This window comes from Gopherus evgoodei, chromosome 1 (assembly GCF_007399415.2).
Source record: "Gopherus evgoodei ecotype Sinaloan lineage chromosome 1, rGopEvg1_v1.p, whole genome shotgun sequence".
NCBI classification, from domain to species: Eukaryota; Metazoa; Chordata; order Testudines; family Testudinidae; genus Gopherus; species Gopherus evgoodei.
Window position 1 is genome coordinate 353,571,570 of NC_044322.1, and position 18,598 is coordinate 353,590,167.

Genomic DNA, 18,598 nt, shown 5'->3' on the forward strand with positions numbered 1-18,598 from the left:
TGTTAGGTCATCTCTTCCACCTCATTGCCAATGCCGGATTGTTCCCCAGTGGGTTTTTTCCTCCCCTTCTGTTTTGTCCTGTCTGTTATCTCATTTCAGTAGTAACCCTGGGCTTCCCTTGAAGAGCAGCTTCTCTGCTGAACTATATGATAGTTTTGTGATGTAGACAAAGCATCAAACATTTCACTGACTTGAACCCAAGATTTTAGTGGTAAAAATGCACAGCTCTGCCTCAGTGTGCTGCCTGGCATGTCTTCTGCTTTAGAACTAGACATGACAAATTCATTGGCAAATGGATAATCCTGCAGTGCTTCCTAAGTGGGAAAGGGACTGAATGACCTAAATTATTATTATTATTTTTTCCTAGTCTAATTGCTGAGATTCCTCATTCTCAGAAGTGGTAGTTTTCACTCTGAATTCCCTTTGATATTTGGGGTTAATTCCTTAACCTTATCTATGCCATGCTTTGTCCTCTAGGCCAGTTTGCATGCTGTGGCAATAGTTTATTGAGCTAAGATTCCATTGAGAGCAAAGTAGCACTGTGACTTAAAATGGGCAACCCTAGTCATACACCCTGCCAGGCATGGCCTATAAATACCGTGGGGCAGCTCCTCAGCTGGTGCAAATTGCTCTAGTTCTTTTGCAGTCAATGAAGCCATGAGAATTTATGTCATCGGAAGATTTACCCCCATATGTCTTAGCAGCATCCATGATGTTTGCAAGCTGATGAGTGTGTGCGTGATCTTAAATGTTAATGAAGCGTGTTTAGGAGAAGGATTTGTTAATTCAAAATGCATGGATGAATGGTTTGACTTTAGTCTGAAGGTAAATATTAATTCTCTGTTTTGTAGTAGTGTGGACTTTGTGCAAGAGACGTCCCTGAAAATGGAAAACAACGCAACCATAGAAATTCTGAAATCTACCAGACCATCCATCCTTAAAGAAGAGGTATAAAGCATTTAATTTTCCCATGTTTATATTTTTTAACAACTAATATAGCATTTATTTAAGGCTGCTATTGAATGTTGGAAAATATTACATCTGTGCAGAGTGACAGAACCTTACACTATGTAGTGTGGTACATGTATGAAGATGGGGCTTTTGTCCTCATGTCATTACAATCGAAGTAGGTGACATGCAGATGAAAGATAAGGAACTTTCACCTTAAAACTATCATAGAAATTACACAATGGTTATCTAGTGCATCTCCCCTTTCCCTCAGACCCGCCCTCCTCAGGCACAGTTGTTCCTGACAATACTTTCTAGGCTGTTCAGGGTAGTTTTGAATGTCTGAAATAATGGGACTTTCACCACTTCCCTGGAGAGATCATTCCACTGTAACTGAACTCACTGCTTTCTGATATCCAGCCTACATGTTCCTTTCCTTAAAGATGACCTGCAAAGGATTTTTAAAAATTGTGTGTGTGCCATTTTTTTTATTTTTTTTTTATTTTTTTTTTGCTGCTTTATGGTGTATAAAGAGGACCTGACAGGTTTGTTTGTCTTTTGGGGCGGGGTTTCCAGCAGTTTGTGCTTGTTCCTATCTTAGCAGTATTGGAAATATCAGATCTAATCCTCTCTGGTTATAGTGGTGGTGTCCTGAGAGTATTGTGGATGTTTGCTCTGACCTCGTGCACCTTAACTGAAGCTGCAGGAGTGTTGAGTCTTTTAACAATGAAATCCTTTCTCTAAAATGTTTATTAGCCTTTGGAGTTAAAAAGGACTTTTAAACTGTCGTATTAAAAATCTCTTCCCCTTTCGGTTGCTCAGCTTTCATTCTCTTGATGCTTTTGGTGTCATAATTTCATTAGATCTCCAGTCACTATAGTTTTCCATGGCAGAAAAGACCCAATTTTTTTACATAAATAAGCAAGTAGAAAAACTTTAACATTTCAGGGGCGGTTATTTTTCAATGAAGCAAAACTGGGCACAAGCCTTTTCAGGCTACTTTAATTTCAGCTTATTACTCCTCAATCCCTTTTGGTATTCTAAATGATTCTTCTTCTGCTTTGTCTTTTGTACCCTCCAAATAGTGGTAGCAGGTTGTAGCCAGCTCTAGTATATTTCAGGTCATTTGTGTTTCCCTGTGCCATGCTGGTTTTCACCATACTTCTTGTGGCATTGTTTGAGAATAGAAGACACAGCCCCTTTGCCTACGACCTTTTACTAAAGCAATTGTGTACTTCTGATTCTGGGTCACCTAACATTGGATACAGTTTCTCTCTAGGGCACCTGCTGGTTGTGCCCTCTAACAGTTTCTGCAGTCAGGTTATGTTGGAGAGGAGCAGATTTTATTGGCACATAACAGCAAGAGAGAGAAGTCCCAAAAAGAAGGTGATTGAAACAGAACATGCTTAGCTGAATGGTATGTGAAGCGTCATTAGCTAAGGTCTAAGCAAAGGATTTGTCTCTCACGGCATAAAGCTTTCTCTGTCAGCTGGCATAGAGTTTGACCATGCATCCAACCAGGCATGTGACAGCAAAATTTCTTTTTCCTTTATAGGTAACACTGAGGGCTTTGTAGTTCTCCAGTAGCATGTAATTCACCTGGGCTTTGGGGTGGATTCTGGAGCATTTAAATAACAACCACTCACAGGAGGAGCTGGATGATCTATACCCTGTTAACTATTACATTGGATTGCCTCTTAATTGTAGCTTTTGGCTTCTGTTGGTATATCAGACATTCTTATGACAGGTATCCTATTTTACTATGTACATGGCATCCTCTTTTGCCGCCTCCTTTCTTAGGCTTGGACGTGGTCCAATTCCTGGTAAATTTAGTAATTTCTTCCTCCCTCACGCTTTCTTGGAGCTGACTGATATGGTTCTGACTTCTGCCATTCTCCTCTTTGCTATTTAGCAATGCCGAGATAGATACTGGGGTAATTATTTGCCGGATTTGCTGCCTATGCAACATTGTTGGGCCACAATCAATAATCAGGGCCTTTGTATCTTCTTCAAAGTTTAAAAATAATTGCTCACTCCCCAATAACTCAAAAGTGTAGAAATCTTCGTGTTTGGTTTTTTTTAATTAAAATATAGAATTCCCTTGGTTCGGGCTGCAACTGCAACATGATTTTCGTCTCTTCCTATTTTGGGTCTCATGCAGTATATTCTCTGTATGCCTTAGGAGTTAATTCAGAGCAATAAAATATACCTAGGTGCTTGCATTCCTGTCTTATATAAGTCTGCATGCTTCCTACATGTTGCACCTTGGCAAAGGAATTAGAAACTTCACCTTCTCCATTCCTGCTACACTGTTGTGATCACAGATCATCCAAAAGCCCTTGGAAAGTATTTCTGTCTTCCTGTAATTCAAGGGTAACTTAGAGCAACCTTGCAAAATAACCATGTAAATTTCCAGGCACAAAATCTACTTGGCCACCTTTACCCTGGTGATGGAAAAGTGGTTGATATTTTGTTTGCCCCTTAAAATAACTGACTTTCCCCAGGCAAGTGGACAACTAAAATGCTGTAAGATGGACTTAGAATTGGTTTTAGGGATAAAGTGAGATGATCCCTTTCCATTGTCAGTTACTGAATTCTTAGGTTACTGGTGGCTCAGTCTCTGTCTTCATTCTGTGCTTGTTTTTCTCTCTTCATGTGCTCTAGATGTTGCAGTTCTATTTTGGGCTGCATTCTTTTTCTCTTTCTAGCAGGAGTTTCTCCATTTTCATTATCTTTGTGACCAGATGTCCCATATACTCCCAGGCCTGGCCTACACTACAGAAATGTGATATACTAGCCACCTGAGACTACACTGACTTCTAGAGAGGCTTCCTGTTTATCCACCACCACAGTTCCCACCTTCTGTCAGGTTTTCTCTCTCCTCACAGCTTGAGAGTGGAGTGATCCTGGTTCCCAATGGCTAATCGGAAACCCTTCTCCTCTGTAGCTGCCAGTCCTTCTCTCTGACCTCTTGCTGTTCCCAGTGCCATTGGTTTGGCATCACCCTGCTGATGTAACCTATCCCCAAGCCTCCCAGTCCCATGCAGGATGTTAGAAACAAGTTGTCTGTCTGCCCTTCCAGCAGCCATTTAATTAGCAAAGACTACTCCACCCTTACAGTGCAAGCATAATAAATGAGAGAAAAAGCAAAACTAACATCTAGTTCCACCTCTCCTCAAGGGACCACACACGAATAGGCAAAACACTAGATGGAGGGAAGTTAGGAATACCTCTGCTCGGCTGAAAAGCTCACAGGCATCTAGGTGGCCATGGAGTTGATAGTAATGATAATGCATAGAGCTTTTCATTGGTAGAGCTCCAAAGGCCTTCAAATCAGGTAAGAATCACTATCCCTATGTTACAGATGGGGAGAATGGTGACAGTCCCAAAGTGAATCAATGGCAGAGCTGGGAATAGAACCAGTTCTCCTGACTCCCAGATCTCAGATAACTGGGCAGTCACAACCCCCATCGTGGCTAAAGCCCATATAGGCAAATTCTCCATACCACTTTTTCACACAGCTGAAACCAACCAGCCCCCTGCTAGGGGTAAGGCATTGCCTTCCTGTTTTATTTTAAAGATTAGGGCTGAGACTTTCAAAGCAGCCCAAAGGCGTTGAGCACCCAAATCCCACCAAATTTCATTGAAATTCCTCTGAAAATCCCAGCCTAGCTGTCCATACACCAGGAGTTATTTTCAGTTCCTATTTCAAGAACTCCTCAATGCATGCATTACAGCTCCCCCCACACACTGAATTTGCAACTTATCTTTCCAAAACAACAACAAAATTGCCCAGCAAATCTCCCTGGGGCCAACGTCCCAACTTGTTTAATTTATTATTCTTTGTTAGGCAATCGCAGAAAGAAAATGGGTGAAGCTTGAACAGACGACCTACGTTGATCCCTCAGGTAAAACCAGGTAATTTCCTTGCTGAGACATTTTAAAATTCTTGCAGTTCTTCCCAGTTTCTCTGTCTGAAGCAGCCAAAGGCTATGGAATGTGAGCATCTATAAACCAATTACTTGACATACTGGGCTAGATTACCCCTTTGACATTAATGCAGTTACTCTGAGGAAGAATTTGACCCTTTTTTGTTGTTGGACTATGTGTTGGCAGATATACTTTATCCTGTAGGTTAATACCTTGGATTTGGTCCATGTGTTTATGATAAGTTCCAGTCATTTGCAAAGATGCTGTGCAGACCTAATGCTGCAAGGTTTTACCATGCAAACAGATGATTACACTGCTCTACAGCCAAAATGCTTCTGAAATAAATGTAGTCCAACTTTACTAATTCTGGGTCACTGAGAACGAAAATGATGCTTAAAATTGTTGATTGGCTCTAGCTTTCAAGATATGCTATTGGGTCAGTATATACAACCCTTGACTTGGGAATGGCGGAGGATAAGTGAGTTATAAAGGGAAGGGATCTCAATTTAAACCAGAAATGACTAAAATACATTTTTGACTGGATCTATGAATAAATCTATGACTGGGTTTGGACAGTACTTGCTTTTGAGGCAAAACTATGAATGATGCAATGTGAAGCTGGTATTGCATCATACATGATATGAATGGCATCATGTTATACCTAGCGGTCATGGATGATGCAATCATAACGAAGCTTACATCACTCTGCTGAACAAATTGCCCTATATCAGCTCTAGAAATCATACAGTGTCGTGCTCTCTTATTTGTCAATGTTTGATTTTGCAAAGGGACACATTTCTGTTTAGCCAAAGTGAGCAGAGATGCCTCGTACTTGTGTGAACAGTGCAGATAACTTCTGCTATGTTTGTGGTGAAGTGACTTTTGCATCACAAAAGCGCAGTATAACCACTATGGTTAAGAAAGCCTATCACCTTTATTTTGGCTGCAAAATTGGAGATCAGGACAAGAGGTGGGCCCCCCACATATGCTGCAACACTTGTGCAACAAATCTTGGCCAGTGGTTGAACAGGAAAAGGAAATCTATGCCTTTTGCAGTGCCAACGATTTGGAGAGAGCCAACAGATCATATCAGCAATTGTTACTTCTGCATGGTGCCTCCAGTTGGGAAAGGTGTGTCAAAGAAGAAAAGGTGGACTGTGCATTATCCAAACATTCCATCAGCTATACGCCCAGTACCCCACGGAGAAGGACTGCCGGTTCCTGATGCACCAGAATCATTCTCACTTGAGTCAGATGAGGAAGAGGATGAAACTTCTGGTCCTGAACCATCAATGTCACAGGACCCACGTTTTCTCTCCTCCTCCTCCTCTGAACCACACCTCATAACACAAGGTGAACTGAATGACCTTGTCAGGGATTTGGAACTACCCAAGAGTAAGGCAGAGCTGTTGGGCTCCAGACTACAGCAGTGGAATCTCCTGGCAGGCTATCAGGGCAAATGGAGCCCATCAATGCTTGCAGACTATTGCTGGACAGTGACAAGAGATGCTCCATTTAATGAATACAAGAGACAAGCCAAGAAGCGCCGAGTAGACACTGAATAGGACTAAACTGTGTACATAATAGTTTTTTGCCTTTTGTTTCATAATAAATTTTATTTATATAACCCTTTTGCTGATTTTTAAAGTGTTACATAAACAGGACAGGTGAAATATTATCATGTAAAGCAACCATAAACACATGAATAGACCTAGGTTTACAATTTATGATTAAAACTCTACTATCTACACAATATATATACATAAAATGTAAAAACTTAAATATCTTAGAAACAGTAGCCAATCGGTTGTTTTAATTGTCATATTTGAATTCAGGACATCAAAATACATAATAAATATCACACTTTATCTCTGAAGCAGATGACTTCTCAAAAATTGTAGACCAGTGTTATCAAGAGCTCCCTTTGGTTTTTCTGGTTCTTCCCAGAGAACTCCCTTTCCCCTGTTCATGGCATGATGTCTGAGACTGTGCAGGGTCTTGCATACTGTTGGGATGCTATTGTTTGGAGTAGGGGTGGTCTTGCCTGCTTCTTACCCTCTCATTCATATTCTCAGGCCTGTCTAATTCTCTTCATGTGTCAGACAAATCTATCTTTTTAATTAGTCATGATGACTGGAAATGACAGTGCTACCTTATTTTCCTTCTTCTAGAGCTTTGGGGTCCTTTCTGATTGCTCTCTCTAAAGTCTCCTTCCCCTTTAAGAGTAACCTCAAGAAGTAGCAGTGATTGAGGCCTGTGTGACAGGTTTATTTTTTGTGTCAGTCCCATCACTTACTTTTGATATGCAAGAGAGGCTGTGTCATTTTTGACTTCTAGTTACTAACAGGAATGGGTAACTGAGCTAGGAGCTTTCAGAGTAACCTGCTTTTAGTTTCACATAATGATTGTTATGCACGAGGCAGACAGAATGTAAGTATTTGCTTATTGGTTTTTCCAGGCAAAATTAGCCAGTCTATAAAACCTGTCTCTTCTATTTTATGTTGCAGCTCTTCTAAATACATTGACCTGCTGACTTAATTTCACCTCTGTGCTTCAGTTTCCCCATCTGGAAAATGGGGATAATGATACTTGTCTTCCATTGTAAAGTGCTTTAAGATCCATGGATGCAAAATGCTATATAAGAACTAAATATTATTAGGGATGTAAATTAATCTCAGTTAACTCATGCGATTAACTAAAAAAAATCACAATTAATTGTAGTTTTAATTGCACTGTTAAATTGAAATTGAAATTTATTAAATATTTTTGGGGTTTTCTGCATTTTTCAAATATATTGATTTCAATTACAACGCTGAATACAAAGCGTATAGTTCTCACTTTATATTTTTATTACAAATATTTGCACTGTAAAAATGACAAAAGAAATAATATTTTTCAGTTCACCTCATATAAGTACAGTGCTACAATCTCTTTGTCGTGGAAGTGCAACTTACAAATATAGTATTTTTTTGTTACATAACTGCACTCAAAAATAAAACAATGTAAAACTTTAGAGCCTACAAGTCCACTCAGTCCTACTGCTTGTTCAGCCAATCACTTAAATAAGTTTCTTTACATTTACGGGAGTGTGGAAGTAGAGAAAGAACTAACAGGGATTTGTAGGGGATCTTAATGCATGACAATCTCTGTTAGCAAGAGTTAGGCTAACTGTAACCCTAATAACGTGAGATTTGTAGAAACGAGGATTGTGTGAGGCAAGTGGCAAAGAACTGTGTGAGAAGTTGTTTTGACCTTGTGTAGATAATGTGTAAATAATACGAAATGTAGACTGGAGTCTCTTAAGTGAGAAAAACAAGATATCAGGATGACTTATGTATAAACAAAATGCAGCTGTTGCTTATTATTGTCTGTAACAAAAGTATAAATGCTGCTGTAATTGTTTACCTGTTGAGAGACCTGTCTAGGAAGGGGAGACCCTATGTCCTAGTGCACTCTCTCCCTACTGTAGCTGCTAAACAGAATAAAGTATCTGACTTTGCTGTACCCAATCAAAAAGTTCAGATGGCGTAAGCCGAACAAGGACAGATGGCCCCACGGACAGTCCTCCTCCGATACCCCAATAGAGATTTCAGAAGGACTCTGACCTCTCCAGTGGCGCCATGGGTGTTCGAAGGGGAATGATCCGTAGCAGCTGCCTGTCTCAGTTGGCGTTGCCATCCCAGACGAGCCCCCAAATTATCGGACAAAAACTTAGTTCTCACTTTTTGGTTGGGTACAGCAAAGTCAGACACTTTATTCTGTTAGCAGCTACAGCAGGGAGAGAGTGCACTAGGACATAGGGTCTCCCCTTCCTAGACAGGTCTCTCAACAGGTACACAAATCCCTGTCAGTTCTTTCTCTACTTCCACACTAGATAATGCTGCCTGCTTATTTACAATGTCACCTGAAAGTGAGAACAGGCATTCACATGGCACTTTTGTAGCCGGCATTGCAAGGTATTTATGTGCCAGATATGCTAAACATTTGTATGCCCCTTCATGCCACCATTCCAGAAGACATACTTCCATGCTGATGATGCTCATTAAAAAAATAATGTATTAATTAAATTTGTGACTCAACTCCTTGGGAGGAATTGTATGTCTCCTGCTCTGTTTTACCTGCATTCTGCCATATATTTCATGTTAAAGTTGTCTTGGATGGTGACCCAGCACATGATGTTCGTTTTAAGAACACTTTCACTGCAGATTTAACAAAACATAAAGAAGGAACCAATGTGATATTTCTAAAGATAGTTACAGCACGCAAACCAAGGTTTAAAAATCTGAAGTGCCTTCCAAAATCTGAGGGATGAGGTGTGGAGCATGCTTTCAGAAGTCTTAAAAAAGCAACACTTCAATTCAGAAACTACAAAACCCAAACCACCAAAAAAGAAAACAACCTTCTTCTGGTGGCATCTGACTCAGATGAAGAAAATGAACATGTGTCGGTCTGCACTGCGTTGGATCTTTTTTGAGCAGAACCTATCATCAGCATGGACACGTCCTTTGGAATGGTGGTTGAAGCGTGAAGGGACATACAAATCTTTAGCACATCCAGCACGTAAATATCTTGCGATGGCAGCTATGACAGTGCCATGCGAATGCCTGTTCTCATTTTCAGATGATATTGTAAATAAGAAGTGGGCAACATTATCTCCTGCAAATGTAAACAAACTTGTTTGTCTGAGTGATTGGCTGAATAAGAAGTGGGACACAATGGACTTGCAGGCTCTAAAATTTTATATTTTATTTTTTGAATGTAGTTATTTTTTGTACATAATTCTGCATTTGTAAGTTCAACTTTCATGATAGAGACTGCACTACAGTACTTGTATTTTTCAGTTCACCTAATGCTATTTCTTATGTTGTTTACAGTGCAAATATTTGTAATAAAAAAGTATAAAGTGAGCACTGTATTCTGTTGTAATTGAAATCAATATATTTGAAAATGTAGAAAACATCCAAAAATATTTAAATAAATGGTATTCTGTTATTAACTGTGATTAATCATGCGATGAATCAAGATTAATTTTTTTAATTGCTACACAGTTCTAAATATTTATTTATTGTCCTAAGCAACCACCAAAAAACATTTTCTAGCAAGACTCTCTCTTTAACTAAAGGTGAAACAAAATTGAGACTGAGACCTTATGGATACTTTCCAGTGATCACTTAGTATAGTGGCTTGCCTCGTGGCAGTTGCTAATCAGTACCATTCTCACTGTATGTTTGCATGTTTTGCTTTTGAATGAAGGTAGCAAAGTTCCAAGCTGGCTATTTGTGTGGAAAGCATGTATATTTAGTACAATTCCTTTTTTAGGATTAACACATCCACTTTCTCCTCTTCTTACCCAACAGAATTTGGGAAACTGTAAAGCGTACTACCAAGAAAGAGGACAGTTCAGCTGATGGTATGGCAACAGCTACATTTTTGTGCATAACTTCTAATATTAATAATGATGAGGTGATCTGCTTCCATAAATGGCAACAACTGACACAATAGAAAGATGCAGGGAATAATTTTAATTTAATAATGGAGATATACCCATCTCCTAGAACTGGAAGGGACCCTCAAGGGTCATTGAGTTCAGCCCCCTGCCTTCACTAGCAGGACCAAGTACTGATTTTGCCCCAGATCCCTAAGTGACCTCCTCAAGGATTGAATTCACAACCTTGGGTTTAGCAGGCCAATGCTCAAACCACTGAGCTATCCCTCCCCCCAGGAGTAAAATGAAATGGATAGTATCAATCATATAAAAATATGGGCTGGATAAATGGACTATAAGGTGGATAGAAAACTGGCTAGATCGTCAGGCTCAACAGGTAGTGATCAATGGCTCCATTCCTAGTTGGCAGCCGGTATCAAGCGGAGTGTCCCAAGGGTTGGTCCTGGGGCTGGTTTTGGTCCTGGGGCTGGTTTTGTTCAGTATCTTCATTAATGATCTAGAGGATGGTGTAGACTGTACCTTCAGCAAGTTTGCAGATGACACTAAACTAGGAGGAGTGGTAGATATGCTGGAGGGTAGGGATAGCATATGGAGGGACCTAGATAAATTAGAGGATTGGGCCAAAAAAAATCTGAGGTTCAACAGGGACAAGTGCAGAGTTCTGCACTTAGGATGGAAGAATCCCATGCACTGCTACAGACTAGGGACCGAGTGGCTAGGCAGCAGTTCTGCAGAAAAGGACCTAGGGGTTACAGTGGACGAGAAGCTGTGTATGAGTCAACAGTGTGCCCTTGTTGCCAAGAAGGCTAAAGGCATTTTGGGCTGTATAAATAAGGGCATTGCCAGCAGATTGAGGGACGTAATCATTCTCCTCCGTTCGGCATTGGTGAGGCCTCATCTGAAGAATTGCATCCAGTTTTGGGCCCCATGCTACAAGAAGGATTTGGAAAAATTGGAGAGTCCAGAGGAGGACAACAAAATGATTAGGGATCTGGAGCACATGATTTATGAGGAGAGGCGGAGGGAACTGGGATTATTTAATTTGCAGAAGAGAAGAATGAGCAGGGATTTGATAGCTGCTTTCAACTATCTGAAAGGGAGTTCCAAAGAGGATGGATCTAGACTGTTCTGAGTGGTAGCAGATGACAGAACAAGGAGTAATGATCTCAAGTTGCACTGGGGAAGGTCTAGGTTGGATATTAGGAAAAACTTTTTCACTAGGAGGGTGATGAAGCACTGGAATGTGTTACCCAGGGAGGTGGTGGAATCTCCATCCTTAGAGGTTTTTAAGGTCAGGCTTGACAAAGCCCTGGCTGGGATGATTTAGTTGGGGTTTGGTCCTGCATTGAGCAGGAGGTTGGACTAGATGACCTCCTGAGATCCCTTCCAACCTTGATATTCTATGATTCTATGTATATAGTGCCATGGGGCATGTATGATGCAGTACTGTTGATCAAGTGTAGTTTAGGAGTAGAGCCTCTGCCCCAAGGAACTTACAAATCAGTACCTTGATTTTTGTGAGTAATCACATTGATGTTGTTAAAAAGAACAGGAGTGCTTGTGGCACCTTAGAGCATAAGCTTTCATGGGCTAAAGCCTACTTCATTGGATGCATGTAGTGGAAAATAGAGTAGGAAGATATATATACCCAGAGAACATGAAACAATGGGTGTTACCATACACACAATAAGGAGCAGCATAGTCTGTGTGGTATGTAGATTGTAATGGATTTTTTACTTTGTCCTTTTGGTATAACGTCCATCTGTTTGCATTTGGGAAGGAAGATGATGTCTCTCTGTATCTGCGTGAGTTTTTTCATGAAATTGATGGATTTCCACTCCATACGACTAAATTCAGTGCCTTGCATAATGACAGGTTTCAGAGTAGCAGCCATGTTCGTCTATAACCGCAAAAACAACAGGAGTACTTGTGGCACCTTAGAGACTAACACATTTATTTGAGCATAAGCTTTCGTGGGCTACAGCCCACTTCATCGGATGGCTGGAGTAAGAACTGCTTGCATGACTAAGAGTTGCAGGATTGGGCTTTACAGCAAAATATTGCCAGAAAATGGATCCGTGGTCTGGGGAAAATCAGTGTCTGAGCAAATATTTGATTTGATCACTCTTCCAGTGGAAAGTCAGTTATGGTCCTGGGCATAGGATCTGCAGCTTCCAGTTTGGAACCTGTTCGGACAAGGGTGTGGGGGACTAAATTCAAGTGGAAAGACTTAAGATTGTAATAGCAGAGGGAAGACTCTAGGGTACTTGATTGGAGCTGTTGCTTTCAGACGCAGAGTTTCTGATGGTTATTAGGTTTTAAATGGAGTTGAGATCATCCAGCAGAAAGCAATAAATTAGTCATTTTTATCCCTTTCGGTGCAATTTTATTTTTCAAAGTCAGTGGAAGTTGAGGGTGCTCACAAGACATAAGTGTCAATGTTTGAACTACTCACATGCTGTGTTTTCATTGCTCTTTTCTCTATGCTGGCAGGTGTATCAGTTATACCTGTGCTACAAAGAACTCTCCACTATGATTGCATTGTCCTAGTGAAACAATTCAGGCCTCCAATGGGAGGGTATTGCTTGGAATTCCCTGCAGGTAGGTAACAAAAATCTGCAGATGAAATGCACAGAATGTATGTGTAGTTTACTCTGTCCATCTTGCTGAGGCTTGTAGATTTCAGTGTGTTGTGTCTTCTGGATTCCAAGATCAGTGGTGGTTTCTGTACTAGAATACAGGCTGTTGAGAAAGTGTGATATGCAGTAATAAAAAAATGTGAAATAGCACGTCAGATTTTATTTGTAGAATCTGTCCAACCTAGTTTTTTTTCCCCTTTCCTTTCCATCTCCAAAAGAGGGAAAACCCTTTGTGAGCTTGGCATTTGCATTGTGAGAGATGTAATTCCTTTTGGAGGGAGGCAGCATGATTTGGGGATAGGAGACAGGAGTCCTGGGTTCTGTTCCTGGATCTGACACTGACCTCCCAGTGCCTGTTACCTCGTATGTAAAATAGGGCCAACGATACTGTACCTTCCATTGTAAAGCTCTCTTAGATCTAAGGATGGACAATGCTGTAAAATAACTCAATTTTAACTATTTTTAATATAACATTTACCCCGCAGGCCTCATTGAGGGAAATGAAAGCCCAGAAAGCGCTGCCTTGCGAGAGTTGGAGGAAGAAACGGGGTACAAAGGGGATGTCGTTGAATGTTCTCCAGGTCTTTGTTGTTTCTTGACTATCTGACTCAGAGCCAATCCTGCCCCTCTTCATGGTCACAGAATGCCCTAAATTCAATGAATCTACGATGGGTCTGCTGTTCAGGATGGGAAGGGTACAGCGAGGGAGTGTGCACTCCCACAGTACCACATGGCAGTGCCCCAGGACAACACCAACGAGCCATAGACATAGTTTGTGTGTCTGACAGATGCGGATCCACTGGATAAAACCCAATACAGAGGGCTATAGAAACAGCTTCACTGTTGCTCTGAGGCATGTGATGGAATGATTTTGCTCTTAAGGAAGATCCCGATTTACTCACGCTCTGCTTATGGGGCCAAAATTTGGTACTTGGTACAAAAAGTTCAGTAACTTAAAGGTCTGGTGTCTTGTAATTAAAAGGTCTAGATGCCTGGACTTGAGTTGACTTCTTCTCCAATAGGTTTAAGTGGCTCTCTTGAACCCACCTACTGAATGAATAGCAGTTGCACAGAGACTGCATGATGCAAGTCATCCTCATTTCAGCTGTCCAAAGGAAGGAGAACTCGGGTTCTCTCAGAGCTGATTAGCAGGAATGGGGAAGAAGGAAGTGCTGTCTGACATCAAAGTCCCCAAATCCTTTGCAGCCAGCGTCTGTATTTAAATATTTTGTGCTGCCTGCTACAGAGCAGAGGCAAAACTGGGATTTAAGGAGAACCTTTATAAAGGGAGAAATGCTAGGGAAGAAATGGGAAATCTGGACCATGGATTTGATGTTGCTATTAAGATTGAACTTTGCCCTTCTACTTTTGCACAATTTCCATAGACTGGAGTGTTGTGTGTGTAACTGGTGGCAAAACTGGGCTCTTAGTATAGTTTGACTAGGAGCCTGCAGTTTAATCTTTGAGGTACAGTGAATGAGGAGAATGTTTGTCGCTGCAGTAGAAGTAATTGGTAGGTTCTAACACAAATATGAAAAAGAATCTGTGTGCATTTAGAAGAGGAGACGGTTGTGGGAAGAAGCATTGGGGATAGAGCTGGGTGAATAATTTGTTTGTTCAATGACAGTTCTGGGAGTGGGGGGAATCAGTTCAGATTGAAGCATATCTGCATAGCTTTTGGAATTTTCAGCGAACTGAAAATATTCATTTTGGGTCTGTCCAGAGCAAGGATTTGAACCTAGGTCTCCTTCTTCAAGTTCATGCCTCAACTACTGGACTAACAGGATGCAGCAGCACAACTACTAGCTCCTTCTCCTCTTCTGGCTGTTTTGTGAGTGGCCAAAACTGTGTGAATCTCACAAATAGTTTTGGGTTGACCAACACTGCATTTTGTGGCAAATAAACTTTGTCCAAAACATTTTGCCCAGCTCACCTTGTACGAACAAATAACTAATCCAGGCTTTTTGCCTGGCTTTGTGATGCATGTTGGTGAAGTTGCCTGCTGAATAAGTTTTCTCTTATTGTATCAAATAGATGGGTGAAAGTCGTGGTGTTGAAAATGTCCAGCAGTCTCGTCTCTTCTTTCTCATAATGAACATTCTTTACTTTGTAGCTGTTTGCTTGGACCCTGGTTTGACAAACTGCACAACGCACATTGTGACTGTCACCATTAATGGAGATGATGCTTGTAATACAAGACCCATGCAAAAGCCTGGTGAGTCCAGGACATGTACAATATTCATGTCTCATTGGAGGGACCGTCCTCTCTAAATATGCTTGGAAACTGTTGAAGGGCACAGCAATACAGGATTCTACTGAACTCCCTAACTTCTGTACGAGCTTTTAGGGCCTCATCCACCTCCCACGAAAGTCAATGGAAAGGTTGTCACTGACATTTGTGGGTGTTAGAGCAGGAGCAGGCACTAAGCTGCGATGTGTGTCCAAACTCCGTTTTCTTTGTGTTAACACTTTTCTTCCTTCTTGTCTTTACAGAGGAAGGAGGTATGTTGCTCACTTAACTTCACTGTGGCTCGGAGCACAGCAAGTATGCTTCAGCTATACCAGATGTCACCCTGCACTCTGCGGTCAGGAGATATTTTCTCAGCATCACTAGGATCACAGCCCTGATGGTGACACACTGTATCGGCTCCACTGACTTCAGCGCTCTTTAGATCAGACTGGAAATTCCCAAACAATTGTAACGCAGTCAGGTTTAAGGAGGAGAAATTTCAGTTGAAATGGTCTCCATTACCTATCTAGGATCAGTTCCTCAGCTGGTGTAGATTAGTGTAGCTGTATTGAAGCCTGTGAATCTGGCCCCTAGACTGAAACTCTGCAATTGTTAATCCAGAAGGGGGAACTGCTTGGGTAGTTATAGGCAAATAAGCAATATCATGCATTCCTCAAGCATGTCTGCCCCTGTGTGGCAGGCAACATGTCAAGAATGAGCCCTCAATTCTCAGATGTCTGTCATTCTTCCTCCATTCTGTGAAGTTAAAGGTTTGTGGTCTCTTACCATACCAAGTATGCAGGCTTAGGTTACATTAACATTTCAATAGTGAAATATCTGATCAGGTGGACCAAATAGGGTAAAGGGGAATAGTGTCTGTCCTTGCAGTACAATGGTTCCTGTCCCTAATATGTCACCATTCTCCTAGCTAGTTCTGCAGTTATTTCCCAAATTACTGCCTCAAAACTGCATTTCAAAGGCACCTTTGATCTTGCCTATGTCTTCATCAGCTGAGCATGGCCGTGTGCCTGGGTGATAATGGTCTTTGGCTGAAGGGAGAACCTGAATCCAGTTCCTTGTCTGCCTTCCATCTGAGTTTAAAAAGATGGGAATGAAATATACTTCTCTCAACATTAACTGAACTCTATATCAGATATGACTTGACAGATTAAAGACAATCCTTGTAAAATACACACATTATCTATTTAATTTTTTTTGCTAGAATTTGTGGAAGTTGTTTCACTACCAAAGAATGATCTACTGCAGAGAATTGAAGGTAAGAGCACTTATTTTCTCTTGCACATTAAGCCAGTTAATAAAAGCTTTGAAAATTTCTTAGCTTCTTCACATGTACTGTAAATCAACCCACTTCTTAGCCTGTGTATTCCAGTTTCTCTGGAGATCTCTCAGCCTGGGAGACTTATAACCATTTTTAAAAACAAAACCATCTACTCTCTTAATTCTATAATCTGGAAAACTTGCATATAACATGCCATGTATCAGGTGAACCTTCAAAATGAAGTTTGTCTTCCAGAAGGGAATGTTCATTAGCAATCTATCCAGCTGCAGTCTTGTTAGAAGCAATTACCAGTGCAATGCCTGTTCCAGATAGCTTCCTACATCAGAGTAGCTACCCATTTCCACCCTGAGGTTTATCCTTTGTGCTTCAAGTCAGTTCATATGCTTTTTTTAATTCACTACTACTAAATTAGTTAGTAATAATGCTCCAGAGGACTAATGTCTTATAAAAGAAATATGGCAAAACCTCCAAAATGTTTAAACATGGCCTGGATTTGTTCTGATACTTCCCGCATTCATGCTACTTGTCAGCCTCTGTCTGAAGTCTTCAGAAGTTTGTTTTTAATTTCTTACTAATAGTCTGAATATGAACTTGCAGTTGCCTGTTATGTCGGTCCTGTCCATGCCTTTCTGCAGCTCTGCACAACATGCGGCCGGCGGAGGCTCAATGTGTGGCCCGCGGCAGGGAATCGAAGGGCTCTGGGCTCCCTGCAGCTGACGGGAGCCCAGAGCCCTTTAAATCCCAGCCACAGCCAGGATTCAAAAGGCTCTGAGCTGCCCGCAGCCGCGGGGAGCCCATAGCCCCTTAAATCCCAGCCACAGCCAGGATTCAAAAGGATGTCAGGTGCCCGCAGCCACGGGGAGCCCAGAGCCCTTTAAATCCCAGCCGTGGCCAGGATTCATAGGGCTCTGGGCTGCCCACGGAGATTCCTGGCCGTGGCTGAGATTTAAAGGGCTCAGGGCTCCCTGCCACCACGGGCAGCCCAGAGCCCTTTGAATCCCGGCCGCGGCTCCAGCGGATGGGCTGGGGCTGGGATTTAAAGGCTTCGGGTTCCCCCCAGCAGCTGGAGCCCTGGGCCTTTAATTTGCCCCTGACAGCTCCCAGCCACCTCTTCAGCTGGGATCCCCTGGTTGATTTAAAATCAAGTATCACGTCCCCACCCCCAACCTTCCTTTTTGGCCCACAGCTGTTTTGGTGGGGCAGCGCAGGGGAAGGAGGGTTTGTTTCTGCAGGGCTGGGCGGTGCTGGGGTGAGGTGTTTCCGTGGGGCCGGAGGGTTTCGACCCTTAGCTGTTTTCTTTGGAGTAATGTGGCCCTCGCTGCTTTATGAGTTGTGCAGGCCTGCCTTTCTGTTTGGAATTCATATTATTGGTTGGTTTGGATGTTTTGCAGAGCTAGTGGCAGAAGACCATGTTTTAGTGGATGCCAGAGTTTACGCCTATGCATTAGCACTGAAACATGCAACACAAAAACCCCTCCAAGTGCCTTTTATGAAGTTCTAAGGCTGCATATGTAACCTTGTTGAATACTTCCAGGATGGAGTCAAATGGTCAGTATAGACTTGGAAGCTGTATGTTTTGCTACAATAAAAGATCCTGTAGATTACACACAGTATTAAGCAATCATAGTTCCAGGAAAGATTGCTTGAACTATTTGTACTATATAAAGCTTTTCTCTGACTGTTCAACCTCTGACTGTGAATGGAATTTTATCCTTTGCAGAAGAATAAAAAGAATCATGGCCTGTTAAGAGATCACATCTTTTCCTTGCTCCTTCCGCTTAAAGTATTTTTTATTGTTGAGCACTTCACAATTATGCTGAAACTATACACAGGGGTCACTTCATCCACCATTAAAATGGAGGTGCTTCTCTGGTAAAACACCCTTGAACTAAGGTAAGGGGAGGTAACTTACCAAACTGATCTACACTAAACCTAGGTGCACAGAATACACCACAAAGCTTGAAGCCTTGGCTGTGTTAAGTATATACACTTTGAAATGGGGTCAGACAGTGGCATTAACATTATAAAAAATGCCATGTAATCGCCCGTGACAAGAAGAAATCAAGCCCTTTGGTTTTTATATCTTCCATCAAAGATATCCGCCA

The 18,598-nt window shown here is 41.6% G+C and overlaps 1 protein-coding gene across 1 annotated transcript; it reads left to right on the forward strand.

The window, feature by feature from the left end:
• The first annotated feature begins 657 nt into the window (after positions 1 to 657).
• NUDT5 (nudix hydrolase 5) lies at positions 658 to 17,994 on the forward strand. Its single transcript, XM_030549730.1, has 8 exons — positions 658 to 948; positions 4,799 to 4,866; positions 10,236 to 10,288; positions 12,818 to 12,925; positions 15,077 to 15,178; positions 15,457 to 15,465; positions 16,416 to 16,469; positions 17,885 to 17,994. Exons 1-8 carry the CDS (start codon positions 658 to 660, stop codon positions 17,992 to 17,994), a joined length of 795 nt encoding a protein of 264 aa, XP_030405590.1.
• The last annotated feature ends 604 nt before the right edge of the window (positions 17,995 to 18,598 follow it).

Coding starts and splice junctions, on each gene's coding strand:
- NUDT5 (XM_030549730.1), top strand. CDS start 658: ATGAGAATTTATGTCATCGGAAGATTTACCCCCATATGTCTTAGCAGC. Junction 10,289..12,817: donor AGAGGACAGTTCAGCTGATG/GTATGGCAACAG, acceptor CTATGCTGGCAG/GTGTATCAGTTATACCTGTG. Junction 12,926..15,076: donor TTGCTTGGAATTCCCTGCAG/GTAGGTAACAAA, acceptor TTTACTTTGTAG/CTGTTTGCTTGGACCCTGGT.